At 35.1% G+C, this 23713-nt stretch overlaps 1 protein-coding gene across 4 annotated transcripts in view; it reads right to left on the reverse strand.

Moving 5' to 3' along the window:
* Hbs1l (HBS1 like translational GTPase) overlaps positions 1 to 23512 on the reverse strand; it is a 92051-nt gene extending 68539 nt beyond the window's left edge. The window contains exons 1-5 of one of the 4 annotated variants that reach the window (XM_015501492.2): positions 23291 to 23512; positions 20055 to 20120; positions 11740 to 11868; positions 6463 to 6657; positions 2753 to 4926 (exon numbers count right to left, since the gene is read on the reverse strand). In XM_015501492.2, coding sequence (XP_015356978.1) covers positions 3467 to 4926; positions 6463 to 6657; positions 11740 to 11868; positions 20055 to 20120; positions 23291 to 23333 — 1893 coding nt within the window. In that variant the 5' untranslated portion in view covers positions 23334 to 23512 and the 3' untranslated portion in view covers positions 2753 to 3466. Of the gene's footprint in view, positions 1 to 2752; positions 4927 to 6462; positions 6658 to 11739; positions 11869 to 20054; positions 20121 to 23290 lie in introns of those variants that run through there. The other 3 variants (XR_007345790.1, XM_015501501.2, XM_048798658.1) reach the window with 3 other exon arrangements.
* Between the last annotated feature and the right edge of the window lie 201 nt (positions 23513 to 23713).

Consider the following 23713-nt stretch of genomic DNA (forward strand, 5'->3'; position numbering starts at 1 on the left):
AAAATATTGAGATTATTATATATATTCTCAATATATAATAATCTCAATATTTACTTAAGGTCAGTTTAAAAGTAAATAATCATATAAGAATTCATTATTTTTCTCTTAACTGTGTTTATCTTAACTGTTTCCTTTTACATTCAAAGAAAAGCATCTTGTTAGTTTTATCCTTGGTATGACAATTAGTTTCATGACCTTTCACTGAGTGCTAAAATTTAAATATAAAACACTGCAAATACTACTATTTCTATGAGAAGAAAAAGGTAGAAAAAAAGCTTAAGGAAAATTCAAAGCTAAAGGGAAGAAAATAGGTAAGAATGTCAGCAAGATAGAAAGGGTAAAATAAAGAGAAATTAATGTACTGAATTGAAATGAAACTCCAGTTCTTGGCAACTAATTGTAAGAAGAACTACAACCAAAGAGTCAACTAAAGACTTTAGAAAGCAAAAGGACAAAACATTCATGAATAACATTAGATCTTTTAAAGAACAAAAAAATGAAGAGCAAAATGAATAATTTTTTATTAGAATTATTTCTATTCCTAAAATATTAATGTACTTTATAATACAAATAAAAAGTTTTATACCTCAAAGTTGGTATTTGAACTGGAAAATAAAGTAAACCTAAAACATTCAGCATACCTGAGCTACCAAGATAGCAGTCAGTCAGTGAACAGCAGCTGATGCAGAATATGCACTTAAAGCAAACAGTCATTGTCACAGCTCCATGATGGAGCTGCCACCTGTCTTTTTACCAAGGAGTCTTCTTAGTTCTACCCTTTGAATCTCACAGACTGTGACATTCCCTTGGTCTACATGGCAAATGCTTGTCAGGTACATGCCTGATAGACCAGTAGCCAAGACAAGCAAAATAGGAAGATTGAAGACTTATTTAAAATACTCTTTTGCCTTCCCTTATCACTCCATAATATAGAATTTTTCCCACCCCAAAAAATAATCTTATAAGCAGTAGTTCAATTAATTAGCCAACAAAAGGGTTCTGCTCCATGACCTAAAGTACTATACTTCCATTTGAATGTTAGTTTGTTATGAAGACAGTAAAACAGTACCACTATTCAACTTCAGTGTGGGTTAAAAAATATTTGCAAATTCATGGGCAAAGTGAAGCACTTGTGGAGGATTTAATCTATTAGGAATTATCATCAGTTACAACTTCAGAATATATTCACTTCTAGAGACTTCCTATACATAAATCTAAATTAGAGTTGTATGCTAATAGTTCAAAGTTACTAAATTGTTTAATCAAGGTTCAAAACTGGAAAAATGAACCCAGCAGTTGAGGGTAACACAAATTTAAAACTGATCTTAAAACATATTTTGTACCTAACTCAACTCAAGGTGCTTTGCCATTGAGCACCTGCCTATGATCCTCCTACCTCAGCCTCCCAAGTAGCTGGGATTACAGTGATGCACCACTGTGTCTAGACAGCTTGTGATTTTTATGACATCCTAAGCATCTGCATTAGGTACACTGAAATAAGAAATTAAAAATAAAACTTGAGGCTGAAGATGTAGCTGGTGTACAGCTTCCTTGCCATGTGTGAAGGCCCTAGATTCAAGCCTCAGTATCACTTTAAAAAAAAAAAAAAAAACCTGAAGACATTACAAGACATCAAAAAGCATTTTGTGAAGAACAATAAAAACATAATGCCATCTTAACTTTTCCCACCAAAAATACTGGAAAGTCATTCTGAAAATAAACAAGAATATAAAATGTTATCAGATGCGCTGTCAAATAGTCGCCAGAGGAGCATCTTTCTTTACTGGAAAAAGGACAGCTATTTTGTTTTCATTAAGAAATAATATTTTGCCAGGCACAGTGACACATGCCTGTAATCCCAACAACTCAGGAGGCCAAGACAGGATGCTCGTTGAGTTCAAAGCCAGCCTCAGCAATGGCAAGGCACTAAGCAACTCAATGAGACCTTGTCTCTAAATAAAATATAAAATAGGGCTGGGGATGTGGCTCTGTGGTCGAGTGCCCCTGAGTTAAATCCCTAATATCCAAAAAAAGAAAGAAAAGAAAAAAGAAATAACATTTTAGCTAGATGCAGTGGTACATGCCAATAATCCCTGCAATCAGGAAGGTTAAGGCAGGAGGATCACAATTTCAAAGTCTCAGCAACTAGAGACCCTGATTCAAAATACAAAATAAAAATGCTAAGGATGTTCAATTCCCAGTCCTGGGGAGTGGGGGTTTAATATTAAAACACTGAGATATTACTGAAATGTTTTTCAAGAAACACTAAAAATATCTTCATCATTTTATACAAAAGACCATAATTCCTAAATAAGCTATTCTCCTTGGTATTCCTGATGTTAAGTAGCTGAGATATTTTGTCATTAGTGATTCCATTCTACTGATTTATTTCTCTAAGGTGTGGTTCTTGAATATAAGCAGACATTCAGAATCACCTGGGGAATCATCTTGGAAACATACATTCCCAAGTGCCATCCCTCAAAGATTGATTCAGTAGGTCTAGAGGGAAACCACAATATCTGTCTCAAAAAAAATTCCCCCGTTGATTCTGACTACTAGTTGAGGACGACTGCTGGTAAGGGATGAATTGCAAACTTATTTTTCTAACTAAAAGAGCTCTTATTTGATCTGCCATTATGAAACTTTCACTGCAGTGTATATAAGTGTCAGTAACTCCATGTTTCATTTTTTTATTACAAAGCAAAAGTTTAGGAGATCTGGTAAAACCATCTATTCAAAGAACATGCAACCATTCTTGAAAACACTTTCTATGTATTTATTTTAAAGTATACATTAGAACAAATGGTCTTGAAAATGTATAAAAATAATTTATGCATTAATTCATCTTCAATATTTACATGGTCCCTTAAAAGATTTTCATTTTATTATCATCGAAAATGTATTTCAACTGCATCTATAGTACTCTCAAAAGTCAGGAATTTTAAGATTTTCTAATAGAAATGTTTCTAATATTCACATTCAGTAAAATAATTAAACTGGGAATGATACCAATAATATTTTAAATTGTAATTATGTCTCAGCTACTCTATGCCATATATCATAAGAATAATCTTCACACTGTAATAATACCAAATGGTGGCATTTTTGTTTAAGAAAAAAGCACAAAAATAGTTTATAGAAGAAAATATCTCATCGTAAAAACTTATAAAGTTGAACACCAAATAAAAATATCTGAGGCTCAATTTCACAATATCAAGTTTCCATATCCATTTTGTAAACATATACTCGTTATCAACTCAAATAAAGCCAGTTATCACTACAAGTAGAGTAAAAAAAATTTTTCAGTGCAAAAATACATATCAACTTAAGTTGTTATCAACTGACATAAGATAATTTTAATAAAAGTCACAATTTGAATCCCATAATATAAGTTGATCCTACAAAGACATTAAATTAATTTCAAATAAAAAGTTCTACAGCAGTAACCCAAGTTTTCCTTTTGCTACTATTCTCTAGTAAATGCTTTCTTTTGATTAGCTTTTACAATGTCATCAGGAGATGCTGATTTGAAGTCAAATGGTGTTATTGCTACAAGAGGGCTTATTTCTTTGTCCTTTACATCTTGAACTTGTCTACTATAAAGAAAAGTCTTATAGAGGTCAAGGGTGCGCCGCTTGCATCTTTTTAGTGGATAACGAAGACACAGTGTTGAAGCAAAAGCTGAAGGTCTAGCAGCAAGGGCCTTGGTCCAAGAGAGAGAAAAAGGTGGTTTCCTAGTCAGAGAGCCTTTATTGTTTTTCTTATTATCTTTAGCAGAATTGGAATTCTTCCCTAATTTTGAACTAAGAACTTCAGTTCCTGGTGTTGGAGCAATTGATTGATCAACTATAGGCTTTGAAACAAAATCTGGAGCTTTTATCAGGACACTAAGATCAATATTTGAATCTATTCCAGGAGACCTCGTTTCGGATAAACTGAGCTCAAAAGAATTTTTCTTAATCTGAGAACTGTCTACCTCAATTGTTTCTGCAATCAAATCAGAAAGTGACAAATTCTCAAGGTCTCTTGTGGGAGAAGCTTTATGAAATGCCAAAGATGACAGAGATCCTGTTAATTCTGATATTCCAGAAGAAGACTGACAGTGATTTGCTAGCTGTGACAGGGGAAAGGATCCCAAACTTAGATCTGTAAAACTGGCAGATGACTGGTTACAAAGATTAGATAAAGTAAAGCACTGGCTTGGATGGTTTTCTTTGTGTTCCTGAAACAGTTCAGCTAGGGATGGACTTTTACATTGGGAAAACTGCAAACTGTCATTTTTTAAAATGCAATTCTTGGCACTCTGTTCAACTAAAGAAACATTTCCAACTTCAGTCTTTTTACTAGGATTTAGATTATCACCAGTTGTATTTTCCAATGAGCTACTTAAGTGCAAAGGATTATTTAAACTTCCCACGCTGTTTTGTACTGGAATGTTTTGGAAATCAGATAATGAACTGTTTTGAATAAATAAAGAATTATTATCTGTTGTGCTCTCTATCATTAAGGTCTTTAAGTCTGGTATTCCTTTGAAAGCAAAATCATCTTTGGAAACACATTCAGATGCATGAGGTCTTAACAAATCAGCATCTAGATTCTCTGAAAGCAGCCTTTTCAAATCATCTGAGGATGATGATCTGCCTTCTGGCTGACATTGATTAGAATCTCTTGGCATATCATGAATTAGGTCAGCTAATGAAACCTCTTTTGTTAACTTACATGATTCTAGCTTCTTTTCACTTTTAGGTCTGTCAAGTTTCTTTTTCCTATGAAGTAAATAGTGATTTGGTACAACCAAAGAATTATGTGATCCATGTTTTGCTACTGAATCAAAGGGTTTGTTACTGCAATCCAAATGATTTTGTGACTGAGAATAAGAACTTTGAACATTATCAGTTGAAACTTCAGAAGAAGAAAATAAGACTCCTTACCTTACAAGAGCCATTAATTTTCAGATGAATAGGTTGACATATGCAGAAGACAGCCACAGCAACCAAAAGGAAATATGAAATGAGGCATTTAATTACTAAATGTTTCTTTTGATTATAACATGAATAAAGCAATAGTTGATCATTATTTAACAGTAAGTGAACACACTAAAAAAATAATAAAGAATATTACCTGCTTTTAATAATCTAAAGTAACCTTCATACTTAGTTCATGGTATTTACAAATGTAAGTACCAAGTCAATGTTCCAATTGTCATAAATTTAATAAAGTGAGGTTTTACCATAACTAAATAGTTATAATTGTCTCAAAGTCAAAACTTTTTTAAATAGTGGTATTTTAATGCATTAAAAACAACACAGCTTAAATTTTTAAAAAATTTAAAAATCAATTTTAAAAAACCTTAAAAATATAATTAATTAGTTAATTAATTAAAACACACACACAGCTAAAAACATAGCTCCCTGGTACAGCAGTTGCCTAGCATGAATAAGGCCCTGAGTTTCATCCCAGCAACACACACACCAAACATACACATAAAACAGGCAAACAAGTAATTCCCTATAATATCTACTGTGATCTGGGCTACACTATAAATACAGATAATGTATTACTGATTCATTCCCACACTGGTCAGCTAAAAGTATATATCCACATCCCTTCCCTACAAAAAAACACTTCTTATTTCATGGTAACAGATTACACGCCACTATGTTGTAGTAAAATTCTAGCCCACAGATTATAAGAAATAGCAAATCAGTTAGTAAATCACCTAGCAGATATCATATTGATTAATATAATGGTACCTCAGTTCCCTTCTTATATCCATTAAGTTCCAATTTAAACTCAAATCCTACAAATTTAAAATTAAAAATCTTGGCATGAAATGGAACAGTAGTATAGCTCTAGTGGTTATAGTATTTAATATTTAAATAAAATGAAATTATATATGCTATAACATGCTATAAGCATCAAGGGTTTTTTAAACATTAAATGGCTAGGTATTAATTTTTATTTTCTATCTCACTAGATTTAAAGAAAATTAAAAAGTTCCCTTAAACCCAAGAAGAAAAAAAAGGCTTATCTGATTTTATTTCTTAGATGCTCTGTTATGCAAACAAGTAGTGAATTAAGGGGTGGGAGGGAGCCATCATGGTGGCATAAGCCTATAATCTCAGCAACTTAGGAGGCTGAGGCAGGAGGATCAAAAGTTCAAAGTCGGCAATTTACAGAGGCCCTGGGCAAGATCCTGCCTCAAAATAAAAAACAAAAAAATGGGCTGGATGTGTGGACCAGTGGTTACCCACCGCTGGGTTCAATCCCTGGTACCAAACAAACAAAAAACAGGCTGTAACAGAGAAGGGAACATAGCTGGAAAATTCAAGACAGAAAATCAATTGATAATAATCAAGAGTTAACTGTAACATGCAATATTTTAACAACTTGAGCAAATTAAAGACCCTCTAAAACCATGAACTACATAAAACGACAAAAAGGGAACATATAAAGGCATACCTTTTACTGTCTTTCCTGTAGATATTGCTCTCTCGCTCTTTCCCTTCAAATTCTGCATGTTATCTTGTTCCAGAACCACTGACAAAGCCTTCTGCACATCAAACTTGTTCTTCAGAATTGCTTCAATCAGTACTTCATCCAGCACAGCATCTCCAAGTACCTCTCTCATGTGATCAAGGCACGAATAAAGACGAGCTGGGACAGACAACAAAGATTAAAAGCTATACTAAACAGCGCCAAAGAACCCCAATCTTCAAAACTGATAAAAAGGACTTGAGACTATACTAGGATATTCACCTCTCCTTTATATTTTTCTACAATATACCTTTCTTCCCTTATTACCAGAGGAACAATTTTATTAAGTCATTATACTACATGTTCCTGAATAATACTATTTGAAAAACATATAAATTGTATACAATAGTATCTATTTTCATCTCATGATGATGATAAAATGTCTCTCCCATAATACTGACTAATGCTTGAAAAAAATGTAACTGGTACACACTGATATCTATTTTCAGAAAGCAATGATGGTATCTATACTAACCATTTTTCAAATGTGTGGAAATAGAGGGCCAATGTACACTATTCCTAACTGCACTGATAACTAGATATATTTCTTACATTTTATAAATTACTACTTTTAAGTTTTCTTTTAAGCTAATTCAGTTTTCCCCAGCCAACTCAAGTCATCCTTAAATGACTCTTAAAAAACAAGCAAAATGCATAACAAGGAAGTCTAATAGAATAAGAGAAACATAAATATTTAATTCTAAAATAAAAAATTTAAGAACTGGGAATGTCAATTGGTGGTAGGATGCTTTCCTAGCATGAATGAGGCCCTAGTTTGGTCCCTAGCACCACACACACAAAAAAATTCATACCTGGAGTTGTCCAAACTATTTAAGGATTTTATTTTCTTATGATTATGTCATTATAAAAAGTAATTATTAACAATATTCATGAAGTAAGGGGCTGGGGATGTGGCTCAAGCGGTAGCGCGCTCGCCTGGCATGCGTGCGGCCCGGGTTCAATCCTCAGCACCACATACAAACAAAGATGTTGTGTCCGCCAAATACTAAAAAATAAATATTAAAAAAAAATTCTCTCTCTCTCTACCTCTATCTCTCTCACTCTCTCTTAAAAAAAAAAAATATATTCATGAAGTAAAATAGGACCTGCTACCTAAGGGCCAGTGAATAAAAATGAATGAATATACTCATTTATATTTTTATTCCACTTGGCAATTTTCACAATTCAGACCCATGCACACCTTCTGTAATACAATAACTTTATGAGTTAGTCGTATGGGGCAAATTCTAAATTACAAAAATTATGAAGACTGAAAATCACTGCATTATGAAGTTAGCAATAATCGAAAAGAACTGAGGCTTTTGGATTTTGTTATGGTTTTTGGATGTGGAATGTACCCACATGTGTTAATGACTTGGTCCCCAATGTAGCTATGTCCAGAGAAGTGGAGCTTTCGGGAAGTGATTTTATCATGAGGGTTCTGACTTCATCAGTGGATTAATCAAATCATCCACTAATATCTGACTGACTACTAAGAGATGGTAGAAAGTAGCAGGTGGGGCACAGTGGCAGGAGTAGGGGATGGGGGCTTGCTCTTGGGACAGTATTTTGTCCTTTGCTTCTGGCCTCTGGCTGCCTCCCTACCACCCCGTTTCCTGGCTGTCATGAGCTGGGCACTTTCCACCACCATGCCTTTCTGCCACAACATCTCTACCTTAGAGCAAGCAGACCATGAACTGAAAACTCTGAAACCATGGGCTAAAATATATATTTCTTCCTTTATATTGCTACTATCAAGTTGTTTAGGTCGTAGCCTTGAAAAGTTCACTAAGACAGACTTCCTACTCCACCAAATCATTTCACAGAATTCAATTATGTTTCATTTTATATGCTTACATGCTAAACAAAGAATCTGCTAGCAATACTGTACTTGTTTCAAGAAAAAAAAAAAAGGTATTTGGTACTTTGCTCCATGTCTCAATTATTGAAAGTAAATTCCTCACGTAACTGGACAATTCTGACTTGCTTAGTCCAAGATTTATTTTAAAGGGCAAGTGAGCAATGTTGGGAAAATAACACCAATTTGATAAATATATGACTTATTGAAACTGGAACAGAATACATGGCATAGTAAACATCAGAACCTCTTCTCACTTTAGAACTATTTTCTACACAAAAGAGACAGTTAAAAGTTGAGGTTAAAGGAGCTGGGGATGTGGCTCAAGTGGTAGCACGCTTGCCTGGCATGCGTGTGGCCCGGGTTCGATCCTCAGCACCACATACAAAGATGTTGTGTCCGCCGAAAACTAAAAAAAAATAAATATTAAAAATTCTCTCTCTCCCTCTCTCTCTCTCTGTCTCTCACTCTCTCTTTAAAAAAAAAAAAAAAAAAAGTTGAGGTTAAAGAATTAGTTGGCTTAGCTGGTGCAACCTCAGACAAGTTCTTTCCTGAGTATCATTTTTCTCCCCTGTAAAAAGAAGGACAATAGCTTTCCTACAATGTTTCTGTGATGATTAAATATGTTAATAACTGAACAACACTTAGAACAGTCCTGGAGAGCATTTAGTAAAAGTGAGCCATAATCATTATTACTGTTATCATGCAATTACTTATATATAAAGTTGGAAGTTTAACTTTCCTTCTAAAACATGATTTTGAATTTCACTACTCCTTAATCTTTGTTCACAGAGACATACGTAGCAGATGAAAGGATGAGACTTATACTCTATTCCTGTCTTCTTCTGTCTTCTCATCCCACAATGGGAACTGTAACACCTTTTTTCAAAAATACTATAGAAGCCAAGGGTGGTGGCACACATCCATAATACTAGGAAGGATGAGACAGAGGGATCAAAAGCTCAAAGCCTGCCTTGGCAAACTAGAAAGACTCTATTTCAAAATTTTAAAAGGCGGGTGGAGAGGGCTGGGAATGTAGCCCATTGGTAAAAGACCCCTAGGTTCAATCCCCAGTAATGCAAAAACAAATAAATAAAAACACTACTGAAGTGTTCACATAATAGCTTCTCTACCAACTTTTATTCAGATAGGAACATACCTCAACATCATAAAGGCTATCTATGCTAAACTCCAGGCCAACATCATTCTAATGGAGAAAAATTGAAGGAATCCCTCTAAAAACTGAACAAGACAGGGATGTCCTCTTTCACCACTTCTATTTAACATAGTTCTTGAAACACTGGCCAGAGTAATTAGACAGACGAAAAGAAATAAAGGGATACATATAGGAAAAGAAGAACTCAAACTGGCACTATTTGCTGAGGATATGATTCTATACCTAAAAGACCCTAAAAGTTCCACCAGAAAAATTCTAGAACTAGTAAATGAATTCAGCAAAGTAGCAGGATATAAAATCAACACCCATAAATCAAAGGCATTTCTGTATTTCAGTGACAAATCCACAGAAAGGGAAACAAGGAAAACCACCCCATTTTCAATAGCCTCAATAAAAAATAAAATACTTGGGGGGGCTGGGTTGTGGCTCAGTGGTAGAGCGCTCACCTGGCACATGCAAGGCCCTGGGTTCAATCCTCAGCAACACATAAATAAAATAAAGATATTGTGTCCAACTACAACTAAAAAATAAATATTTAAAAAAATAAAATGCTTGAGAATCAACTTAATGAAAGAGGTGAAAGATCTATATAATGATAATGATAATTACAGAACCCTAAAGAAAAAAATCAAAGAAGACCTTAGAAGATGGAAAGATCTACCTTGCTCTTGGATAGGCAGAATTAATATTATCAAAATGGTCATACTTCCAAAAGCACTATACAGATTTAATGCAATCCCAAAATGATATTCCTCATAGAAACAGAAAAAGCAATCATGGAATTCATCTGGAAAAATAAGAGACCCAGAATAGCTAAAGCAATCTTAGCAGGCAGAGTGAAGCAGGTGGCATCACTATACCAGACCTCAAACTATACTACAGAATAATAGTAACAAAGACAGCATAGTATTGGCACCAAAACAGACTGGTAGACCAGTGGTACAGAAGAGAGGACACAGAGACTAACCCTCAAATGTATTTCCAGAGTTGATAAAGAAATTGTTTTTTTATTTCTTCTGTCTCATTTGTCTTTCTGCTTTCTATTTTTTATATGTATTTATGTATTCTTTCCATTTTTCTTGATTTGTTTAGCAGCTGGTATAATTTTGTTGACTTATTTAAAGATCAGCTCACAGATTTCTCATTCATTATAAATATTTACAGTAAAAAGTCATACTGCAGAAAAAGAGAAAATCAGCTTATCCCTGCTTACTGTTAACAGATACATAGTGATATATCTGGCCATTTCAGTTCTACTATCAATCTTTGCTTAAATAATGTTTGAAGCAACATCATGTTTCAAATTTACAAGATAAAATATAAGTACTTTTGTTAAAATGTTTAAAGGAGTTAAAAATAAGAAAGCTCAACTAATGTTACTTCCATTGAACTTACAAGTTCCATCCTGAAGTGTAATTTTTTTTTTTATTGGTTGTTCAAAACATTACAAAGCTCATGACATATCATCTTTCATACACTTGATTCAAGTGGGTTATGAACTCCCAATACAACAGTCACTGAAGTGTAATTTAAACAGATGTGAACCATCAGGACACTTGCATAGCTGTTATTTTGGCCTTTAGCTTGTTTTTTTAAAGCCTTTTGGTACTTAAAAAATCTTTGCAAATAAGAAAGTTTCTATCCTCTAATCATAAACTCCCCATAAAGCTTATGAAACAATACATATTCTTAAAAATGTTCTTATAACAAATCACTGGAGCTTTTTCTCTCTCTTTTTTTTTTTTTTTTTGTTGTTGTTGTTGTTTTTTGCAATATCTTTTTTTGTTGTTGTTTATTCATTTTTATGTGGTGCTGAGGATTGAATCCAGTGCCTCACACGTGCGAGGCAAGCGCTCTGCCACTGAGCCACAACCCCAGCCCCCGGAGCTTTTTCTTAAGGAAAAGAAAGATGAAAGAATGAGAAAATTAGATAAAAAATTCCCGCTACTGAACAGTAGCAATACAATCAAATTTTCAATCACATAGTTAAATATTCTACTCAAAATATGCTTAATGTAAATTTTCCTTGAAGATATGAGATATTCTTGTATCATTACTGTCCTGTCACTATTATGAATAATCACAGTAAAATTAAAATTCTAATATATTTAATTATTAATTATTTTTAGGCAATAAATATAGACAACACTATTTTTTTTTACTATACCTTGATCAATTTCACTTAGCTGATGGTTCAAAAGAGAATTGGGAGAATCTTTCAGGTCTTCATTATCATACTCTTCTACAGGCTCAACAACTGAAGGCTTGTCACGTCGTGAGTAAATAAATTGAGCAGCTAGAATGTAAAGTAATTGAAAAATGCTGTGGTATTGACATTTTTCATTAACTCTTTATTTTAACAAAAGTTCTAAAAAAAACTTATTTGCTCAGTTATAAAATACTAAAGACTTATTGTATAATTAAGAAAATTAGCAATAGTTTTCTTTTTTTTAAAAAAAAATTTTTATTGTTGGTTATTCAAAACATTACATAGTTCTTGATATATCATATTTCACCCTTTGATTCAAGTGGGTTATGAGCTCCCATTTTTACCCCATATACAGATTGCAGAATCACATCAGTTACACATCCATTGATTTACATATTGCCATACTAGTGTCTGTTGTGTTCTGCTGCCTTTCCTATCCTCTACTATCCCCCCTCCCCTCCCCTCTTCTCTCTCTGCCCCCTCTACTGTCATTCATTTCTCCCCCTTGTATTATTTTTCCGTTTCCCCTCACTTCCTCTTGTATGTACTTTTGTATAACCCTGAGGGTCTCCTTCCATTTCCATGCAATTTCCCTTCTCTCTCCCTTTCCCTCCCACCTCTCATCCCTGTTTAATGTTAATCTTCTTCTCATGCTCTTCGTCCCTACTCTGTTCTTAGTTACTCTCCTTATATCAAAGAAGCCATTTGGCATTTGTTTTTTAGGGATAGGCTAGCTTCACTTAGCATAATCTGCTCTAATGCCATCCATTTCCCTGCAAATTTAATTTGTCCAAATACAAACACGACCAAAAATATGTCCTAATTTTTTGAACAATGTATACTTTCAATCACTCACTCACACTGTAAATATTCATTCAATCATTCACTTACAAGGTAAAAAACCTTCAACTTTCAGACATCAGGCTGTGCTCTTCTACAATACAAGCAGTGTCATCACTAGTGAGTGATATTATGAGGTATTACATATTGCATTAAAAGGAGGAAAGACACTCTATCACAGTGCCAATATATCCTTGAATGCTATTACTGAACTAATAGCAAAAGGAAAAATCATTACCCCACACTCCCAAAATACTAACACTTCTATTACCTTAACTAGATGGTCCATTGAAATCAGTCTCAAAGATTGTTCAATTACAAGAGAATAAAATTAACCAATGTTATGAAGGACAAAAATATAAATACAATATCCAAAAGGCAAGGTATTATTAGAGTTTTGCATTACTAAGCTTTCTTTAATAACATGTAACATATTAAGTCCCTCACATAAAATGCCTACATTTGACTTTTGTACATGTTTTCAGAAAGGCATTACATATAAAAGGGAAATTATATGTAAAATTTACAAATAATACACAGAACATAAACCTATGGCCCAACCTGAATATTATGATAAACACCTGTAATCCCAGTAACTCAGGAGGCTGAGGCAGGAGGATCACAAGTTAGAAGGCCAGCCTCATCAACTTAGAAAGACACTGTCTCAAAATAAAAAATAAAAATGGCTGGCAATGTAGATCAGCAGTAAAGCACCACTGGGTTCAATTCCCAGTACAAAAAAAAAAAAAAACGATGGCTTATGTGTAACACCTATACTGAGAAGGTCATTGCATAGATGCTCTCAATTCAGAGTATAAACTGATGGCTTTATTATAACAGGAAAGGCAAAGAAGAAAAATGTAATAACATATTTTAAAAGCTAAAAGAATAATATAGATAGGAAAGTATTGCAGAGGATTAGTAAGTGAAGAATGAAGTAGTTGGGTTTTTTGTTTTGCTTTGGTTTTTGTTTGTTTTCTGGTTTTGGTACAGGGGTTTGAACTCAGGGGCACTCAACCACTAACCACACCCCCAGCCCTATTTTGTATTTTATTTATTTAGAGACAGGGACTCAGTGAGTTGCTTAGCATCTCACCATTGCTGAGGCTGGCTTTGAAATCATGATCTCAGTCTCCAGAAATCCTATTTTGAAATCCTATCTCAGTCTCCAGAGCCCTTGGGATTACAAGCGTGTGCCACTGTGCCCAGCTCTAAAGCAGTTTTAATAAAGGAGGTAAGAAAACAGGAAAAGCTGAAGAGGTAGAAGAGATCTTGGAGAAGGAGAACTGAGTAAGAGACATACAGAGAAGTTGAGAGAATTCAACCTATTCTATAATGCATGTTTCCTTATCATAAATTAGCTCATACTAATAGGTACACAGAGGAATGATGAGGATGTAACATTAAAGATGCTTTAATTTTTGAAACTTTTCCCCTAACACTTCAATGTTCTGCATCACCATGTAATAGCATAAGGTTGAAACCCAATAAAACCAAACAAAAACAAATATAATACTGCAACTCTAGTTGTATTATAGTGCCACATAGCCTCACATTCTTCTCTTGGCTCAGATTGGCCAAGTACCCCGTTTGACAGTGCTTACTGCTTGCGTCTCCAAGATCTGTATTTTGCCTCTGCAACATTATTCATTAGTTTCAACCCTTTCTTCATTTTCTATCAAGCTTTTACAATTTATCTTAAGTATACCAGGTTTACATTTACTGGAGTATTTCTTCACTGAGAAGTCAATGCATCTTTTCAAATGTGCAAGCATTTTTTATTAAGATAACTAGATTTTGTTCATACATTGTAGGTTGAGCGGCCTGTTCTGATCCTCCTACTTCCCATGAGCTATTTTTAGTATTTAATTTTGAAAACCACAAAGAATTTCAGGAATACACATATTAAATTGTGTATGTGTATGTTTCTCCCTTCTTTTAAGTAATGAGATGCCTTAAAATCCAAGACATCTTAGATTTAACATAGTGTAATATACTAAAAAATGTAAAAAGGGCCATTCTGAGTCTGTGATTTACAAACTGCTATTCTGCCCTTTAAATTGTATTAAGTTTAGCCTAAATTTAACAAATGTACTTCCTTCATCTTCCCTCATACCTCTAGCTATAAGGAAGAAATCTAAGATCCAAACATTGAGGCAAAAAAAATCATGATGTTTCCCTCAACAAGTTTTACTTAGAAAATACTGACAGGGAAGAGACAGTTCTTGATGTTCAGGCTTCTACTCTACCTCACAGGAGCTATTCTTGACAGAGGAGGGTCCCTAATACCACTGCACCTTCCCTCACACATGAATCCAACTCACAAACTTGTGCTATTGCCACTATTTTGGAAGTAGAAATGGTTAGATTTGCTAGGGAGGAAAACAGGTTGAGAAAACTTTTGTAGGAAAAAGGGATACTGGGGGAGAGAAGGGAAGCATTCCAAACCTTTGAAGTTGAAATGACAGCCCAAAGACAACAAATAAAATAAAAGTTAAATCAGAGAAAAGCATGGTAATAGATATAAAATGTTGTTGTTCTCTAAACTCTAAATTTTAAAGCACTACGATGGAAGTGCTTTCTGAAAAAACAGATACACAAAATAATTTTTCAAATGTAAGGCATTTTAACAAACATAAAAGTTTAGAGAATTCAAAACCTAACTCCTGAAACTACCTAAAATTGTTCGCCAAACACCTTAAGGTCAAAATCATGTGAGCATGCAGAGGTACAGCTCTCTCATCCCCTGGTGCTTCTGATGCACTGGTGCTGGAATGGAGCAAGAAATTTATGTTTTTAACAATTACTCGCACTGATTCAGACCACTGGGAAGGTTAGGAAACTCTGACCTGTAAATCTCCCCTCTCATCTACCCTACCTATACTCCATTCTGTAAACTGTCATCAGTTACCTGCCTAAAATACCATCCCCCTGACTTAAAAAGCTCCAATAAAGTTGACACCACAAACCCAAAATTGAAAACATCTTTCACAATCTGGTTCCTACTTCTCCCTGCCTAGTTCTTTTTAATGCTGCAAATTCTGTGAATCCTGTGAGTCTCCAGAAACAAACCTCACTAAGAGGCCACTACTTAAGCAATGTTGTTTGCTCTACCTAACATGCCATTCTCTAAATTTGCCAGCCCAGTTCCCATCTGCCAGAAGCCTTCCCAGGGGATTCCAGTCAGGTTCATGTTCACCCACCCACCAAATTGTTGCAGTCAGCTGTGAACAGGCCTTTATAATCTGCTTTATATCAAATTAATGGGAAATTTTATTAGAAGAGAGATTTTTTACACATAAATTGATATCCAATAAAGATTTTAAACAGGATAGAGCAAATATAGATTACTTCTAATCATACTAGTTGATACAAAAACAGACACTCGTACAGAGCTGTAAAACTATCTGAGTGTCTACCCTACTCCTCAACTTATATTCAATACTCAGTATCAACACCAATCTTTCTAAAGGAAACAAAAAAAAAGCTGTTACATTTAGAAATCACCTTTCCATAAGGAAAGCTGCACTTTGTTGAATTCAAAACAATATATATAGGTTGATACATTTTAGAGAGAAATTCCTATTAACTGGCAAAGTAACTCAATTAACAGACTTCAATAGACTATTAGTAAGATCACCTCAATGAGACAATTGTGTGTTTTTATTTCAATTATTTTAATTTAGAAGTAGAACACATATGGAGGGGAGACTCAATATGCGGGCTAATTTTTACTTGATGAGCTTCTCAAACCTTCACTTGTCCATCAATCCCCAAACACTATTCCAAAAAGTATTCAGTCACCAACTAGGATATTATTAATAGAGATATGGATCAAATTCAAAGCCCATGACTCCCACTACAGTAAATCCTACTGATGTTGCCATAGCAAGCTGCTTCTTTAAGAACAAGGTATTCTTAAACTATTCATTTTTTATTGGCAGTTACTTGAAAACCTACCACTGAAGAGGAAGTTAAATTTTTTAATCTGATATTACTGCTACTCTGTAAATTTTTTAATAAAACATCCAAATTCACATGCTTTTGCTCAAAATACAAGTTTGTCAAAGAAATTCGAATTAACTATCTCCTTCTTTGATAATGATATTGGACTTGCTGATGTGTAAAAAATGTGACTCTCATAGCCAGACTATCCAGAATACAAACATATGCAAGATCAACGTATGCTCATCAAGAGCTTTGAGACACATGGATAAACTATGATTCTGTCCTCAAGAAAGCTAGGCCACAAATACAAATCTCAAAAAAACAACTTTGGAAGGCCTGACCTTTGCACTATTAGTTCATTACTCAATAGTAAATGTTACTTATCCAGAAAAGCCTACCTAAATGAGAGTTAGCCTGCAATAGTAAGGTGTCTTTCAGGAATCACTTTATGAATGGTTCAACCCTTATACAAGCCATATTTACCAAGTTTCAAGTACTGAAGATCTCAACTCTTGTAAATCTTGTAAATCTCTTGTCCAAATCCACTCTTATCCTAAACATATGGTTCCCCATGCAAGCCACAAACGCAATCTAGTGGGTTTTTTATACCATTGCTGTGTCTCACCTCACCCTAGGATTCTGACTCTTGGTTCCCTCCACCATCACCTCTGAACTACATTTCTAACAAACTCTCAAGTCATGATGATGGTACAGGGACCACACTTTGAGAACACTGTCCTAATATCCTTTATATACTTTAGTATAGTAGTCTTCTAACTAATATGCCTATATTAGCTCATGTACCTCTTTCAATCCACTGTCTACACTGCAGAAGAGATCTTTTTAAAAGTCAATTCTAATACTATATCCACATCATCTTCTCAGTTACACAAATGTGCCTTGCTTTCTACTGCACTTAGAATGTGAGTAATGAGGACAGAGATACCAGGCATCACTTTGTTACCTCCAAAGTTTAAAGTGCCTAGTCAACTTTGACACTGAATTGTATGAGCCCCAAAGGGCAAGTGCCTAGGGGGATCCTTGGAAAAAGGGAAATTTCTTTTATGCCTATATCCCTATAAAATGTCTTCTTTTGAATCCCTCAATTAGGAGCTCTAAAGGAATGTTGGTTATTAACTTATCTCTCAGCTTCCAACCCACATTTACTCAGCTTTGCGATGCTGATGTTCAAGTATTACAGAGCACATTTATTCTTTGACAACTGGCTCCTTTTCAGTATCCAGTAAGATGCTAAAGGAAGACTACAAGGCCTTCCCTTTTGCTTTTTGTTCTGGTCAGCATCGCCCTGGCAATACTTTACCTTGCAAAAGCAGTTTATTCCAGTAAACAGTAACTAACTTAAGTTTTTCAGTTTTTTCAAAATTCCCAGAATCAACATCAACTTGCCCCTTGAATCAACATCAACTTGCCCCTTCACTCCCTAAACACCACAGCAGAGAGTAAATTGAAATTATTTCTTCAAAAGGCTGAAACCCAGCTTCAAAAAGTCACTTCAGAGGCACCAGCATCAGCCAGGCTCCCTAGTACCTCAGGTGAACCTCAGAGGCAAAGCAGAACCCCTCCTTGTTGTCTGAGTCCTATCTCCAAGGAGATCCCACAAGCTTCAAAAGATCAGTTTCAACCTCATTTGTTGTTCTGTACAGAACTACGGATGGTAAATTCTTCCTATAGTTACTACATTCTTGATATCTGGGTTGTCCTTTCTGCAACATTTGTTTTGTAATTCCTGGATAACAACTTCTTTTTGTATTAAATTCCCTCTGATAAAATAACTGGTAAAATTTTCTTCTATTATCAGAATCCTGAATGACAAAAGTGAAACATTAAAGGGAGAGAGAAAAGGTCATGATTAGGTTAAATAAGTAAAGTACTTGATCTTAAGAGCAGCCCTACAAATAAAACCAGATGCATTTCAGAATAACAAGTAACAGGAAAGAGATGACAGGAAGAATAGAAGTATTAAAGACAAGTTCTAGAGCATACCTATGCCTCAAAAGGGGTATATTTGGTCTTCAAAGTCTAAAAATGGACTGAAGTAGGTATAGTCTATAGGGCATCTCAGTAGACGATAGAATAATTATGATGAGGAGAATGTCTTAGACCATTCAAGCCGCTGTAACAAAATATCATATAAACTGGACAGCCTATAAACAGAAATTTATTTTTGAAAGTCCTAGAGCTGGGAAGCCCAAGATCAAGGCATTCTGGCTCACAAATAGCACTTACTTGCTGTGTCCTCACAAGGTAGAAAGGCAAAGGAATCTATCTAGGACCTCTTTTAGAAAGGCACTAATCCCATTCATGAGCACTCTGCCCTCATAACCTAATCACCTCCCAAAGGACCTATCATCTCCTAATATCATCAATTTGAGAATAAGATTTACATATGAATTTGGAGAAGACAATCATTCAGGCCATAGCAAAGGGCTCTAAAGGTAATGTTAATTATAATAAACATTTAAACTAAATGGAAAGTGAGTTTAATGAATTATACTTTTGTAACACCTAGTAATAGTTAAATCATACCCCCTTTTAATGCTACATTAAAATTTAACAGGAATTTTCAACCATTGTCTATAATAGCTAAGATTTGAAGAAAAATGTATAAAAGAAAGGTTAAAAAAAAAACTCAGTCTTTACTAGAAAGGAGTATTTTGTTTATATGGTAGCAAAGAAATCTTTGAACAGATGAATAGAAGATGCAGCTCTGATGTGGAATCATATAGGAATCTGAACTCTAAATCTCTCTATGGCTCTATCAACTGTCTGAAATAGCCAGGCAGAGTGGTGCACACCTGCAATCTCAGTGACTCAGGAGGCTGAGGCAGGAAGATCTCAAGTTAAAGGCCAGTCTCAGCAACTCAGTAAGACCTTGTCTCAAGAAAATAAATAAATAAAAAGGGCTGGGGTAGAAATCCCCTGCAGCCATTCCTGGTTCCACTAAAAAAATGTCTGAACTATAGGTAGTTGGTGTATTTACCATACTGCTTAACAGTAGATAATCTAAGGTACTAAATATCATACTGTACTCCATAAATATGCACAATTATTGTGTCAATTTTTAAAAAAACACTAAAGTACTACAAAAAAAAGTGGATGCACAACATCTCTCTCTAATATTCAAAATATCCTTAAAGATATAAAATTAACTGCTGTCTGCCTCCAGAGGCTTTAGAACTTCATTACTAACTAAATTACCATTTAGTGTATTTAGATTAATTGTATGTTGTAAAGAATATTGGAAAACCCATAGTCTTCAGAATTTTCTTCAAACTGTTAAAACTAAATGATGGTGTCAAAACTTTAAATGCTATTCATGGGTAAAAAAAATCAACATACATGTATCTTTTTAAATATTACATATTATAGTCATATAGAACACTCTGGCCCTAGAATAACAATAGTATTTACTTGACATTCTTAACATTCAAATTAGGGAAATTGAATTGTTTTTAAAAATTCACCTGTTGATGGCGAAATACAATAATCATCCTCTACAGACTGACCATAGAGATCATCATCTTCAAAATCTAAAATCAAAAAAAGAAATAAATTAATTTACAAGTTCTTTTTATATTCTCCCTTATTAATACTGTATCTAAATTCTCTCCAAAATAAATTGTCAAAACTTGGAAATGTCAACTCTTCCAAAAAATTCTACGAATTTCACTTACAAAGTAGGTATGACATTCTATATATAAAAACATACACGGTTCTTGTGCTTTTAGGTTGATTTTTAATGTTTTCCCAAATTTTCACTCCATGTTATCAAAAAATAACAATAATCCTATAGCAATAAACTTGTCTTTCCAGTGTTGACAAAACCTTAAACTAAGCCATCCATCCATGTTTTTCACCAAGTAATCTCTATAGACAAATCCTTCTTTTCAATAGAATTGACTAGCATGTCTAGGTCCCAAGAACAGTAGTTCTTCACTGTACAACTAAGTAATCTTTACAAAATCAGCTTACCCCTAAATAGCTTTGTGCTCACTTTCTTTACAGCTAACTAGCCTCTTTTCCTACTGACTGGAATATGCTCTTTGCCCAGATCTCCCTAAAGTTGTTTCTTCTCCTTGGTAAGGTTTCAGCTTAAATGTCATCACTTTCCAGAAGTCTTCCCTGACCTGGGTAATGCAACAAGCCTCCCTTCCACCTTTGCCCTCTAGCACACAACTTCAATTTATTGTCTTCAAAGCACCACTCCTGTTTTAATCTATGGGCATATCATCTTCATCAGGGAAAGAACTGGTTTAGCCAAGTCCCTGGCACACATATGACAGTAAATAATTATTTGTTTTAATATAAACTAATGAGTCAAATTATTAAGAACTAAAACCCACAAGGAATATATAAATGTATTCATTCACTTATTTAATAGATGCTAACACTGGACCAGGGACTACTTAGGAGGCACTTGCAGTACAAAAATGAGCACATTTCAGCCCTTTCCAAACCAAAATTCTGACAGGGAATACATATTAAAAAAAAATGGACAACTACAAAACTACACAAGTGCTCAACATGAGATTTACAGCACAATGATATAAACACACATATGAACAAAACTAGAATTAGGAGTAGGGATACTAGGGAAAGATCTCCAGGAATATAACATCCAAAACAACAAAGGATGAAGTTGGCCAATTTTTTAAGGTATTCATGCATTAAAAACATCATGCTTAAAGGCTAATACCAAATGTAATTGACAGAGAAAAATTAGACAAATGCTATTTGGATCAAATATAAAATTAAAGTAGGGCTTTTAAACTAGTATCTGAGGCAATCGTGTAAAGTACTATCCAAATTACAGAGAAAAAACAAATTAGGAATTAAGGAAATCAAAGTATTTTAGAGCACAAATGCTAATGAGGTTAAATTACTTATGTGAATTTTTTTAAATTATTATTGAGAGTGCAAGGGAATGCTTAACTGGGAAGAACAGAAACAAACTGGACCCTGAAGATGTATGAACTTTCATAAGCAGAACAGGGGGATGAACCCCCCCATGCTACAGGAACTGCTTGGTTATGATGTCAGCAATTGTTCCAAAGAAAACATGGCAACCTGACCTCAGGTGGCCAAGATGAGAAGATATTTAGCACTCACTCCCTGCAGCCAAGAACCTCTCCTCCAGCAAACTTTCCTTCACACAGAAATCCTGCTTCACCTCAACCCCCAACCCTTTCTGAATTAGACACTCTTTTTTGCAGCCTCCATAGCACTATCCTTACTTTTTGTAGTCTCTCTCATTATTATCTGTTACTTTTTATTATCTCCTACTTAGACTACCCTCAATATCTTAATGTCATTCCCCAGCTTTAGTGCTTTAAGCACTCAATTTTGGTTGTTTAAGGAAATGATGGCTACTAAAGAAATGAATGAGTAATAATAAAACCTATTCATATCATTTATTTTATAATTGTACAAATATCTCCCAGTCAGGCACAGTGACACAGGTTTGTAGTTCTTGATATGCAGGATGCTGAGGTGGGAAGATCACTTGAAGGAGTTCAAGGCCAGCCTGAGCAACATAGCAAAATAATGTCTCACAAAAAAAAATAAAAGCTCCCAGTCTAGTCATTTCTCAGGAGTCCGTGGTCCACATGTCAATATTGACAACCACCAGAACACTTACTTTAAAAGGACTTCCATTCTAACATACACCAGGAGGAATGTAGTGGGTCACAGCCTCCAAATGTAGCACAGAGTGTTAGTTGCCTAAAACTACCAGAGCACACTGATATTTTAAAACAAACTACTGGAGGTGCCAATAAAAACCACCAACATATTAAACACTACATGCTTTGCACTTTACAAAGCAATAGGTCTTTATTCCTCTTCTGCATTAGTCCATATGTGTTTATATTTTTCAGTTTGAATGATGCTTGGTAATACCTATAATTAGGCACTGCATAACATCCTCCGCTGAAAACTACTTTTAAACTACTAGTCAATGTTCATACACACATTTGTTCTTTTCAGTTTTTAAAGTTAGTAAGTTCATTTCCATGCCCTTTATCCTAACACTACTTTTTACTTCCATATCAAAATATATGTATATCAAGTACTGATAGTGAAGAGCTGAGTACATGCCTCGAGATTATCTGATCAACTTGTTCTGTGGGTCTTTTTAAGTATCTTTTCTACTGTCTCGTACATTTTTTTTATTTGAAATTCGTTGAAAAATAAATCCTTCTGTTACTTCAAGCTAAGCTGTATAGTAAAAACATGTGGACAGACACAGAAAGATTTACCATGTAAATCTAACATAATTACAGATCAGTTAAACATGGCTCTAAGTCCATCAGTGTTTTACGAATAAGCAACTTTTTATGAACATTTCTAAAGGGGGAAACAGGGTTAGATGGAGACAAGCAAGTGCCCAACCAGGGGAAAAAAAACGGGATTGGTGATAATATTATGTGCCTAATATCATCGGATCCTAACCTCGCCAAATATCCTTCCTATATGAAGCTATGCGGCACTTCCCCCTCCCCTAAATAAGATAAATCATAGAATCAGAAATTGCGAGTTAACACCATTCGCTGGCTCTCAAACGTCCTGTTATTTCCCCAACTGGGCCTCCCAGAATTTCAGCCGGGCGCCACTATTTAAGAACTCGGATTGAAGTGAATGTCAACGGGCTGGAATCCCAGCTGGAATAGTAAAAATGTCCCGGCGTGACCCTGTCACCTACCTTCATCGTAGTTGTAGCCTCGGACATTCCGATGCCGGGCCATGGCAGCAAGGCAGGGCGTTTGCCACAGCACCTTCGAAAACACCCAGCTCAGATACTCTTTAGGCGCCAACAGCGGCCTGGAGACCCCTTACGCGCCATCTTGGCTTCCGGCAGGCCTCTGCGCCAAGCGCCTGCGCACGCGCGACGTCTTTCGTGCACTGCGCGACGGCAACCTCTCAGGGTCACACTCCGCCTGAGACGCATGCGCACTCATGCGCATGGAAGGAATGTTTTTGGAGCGGCCCCGCCCACGGACAAATTGACTGAAGTGGATTTACAAAGCTGGGGAATTCCGCCGCCTACAATTTCCTAGCCCGGATTACGTGTTACCAGCAGAGATCTTTGACCTACGCCTGCATTCTGGGTTGTTTTCCAAATTTC

This window comes from Marmota marmota, unplaced genomic scaffold (genome assembly GCF_001458135.2).
Source record: "Marmota marmota marmota unplaced genomic scaffold, marMar, whole genome shotgun sequence".
Taxonomy (NCBI): domain Eukaryota; kingdom Metazoa; phylum Chordata; class Mammalia; order Rodentia; family Sciuridae; genus Marmota; species Marmota marmota.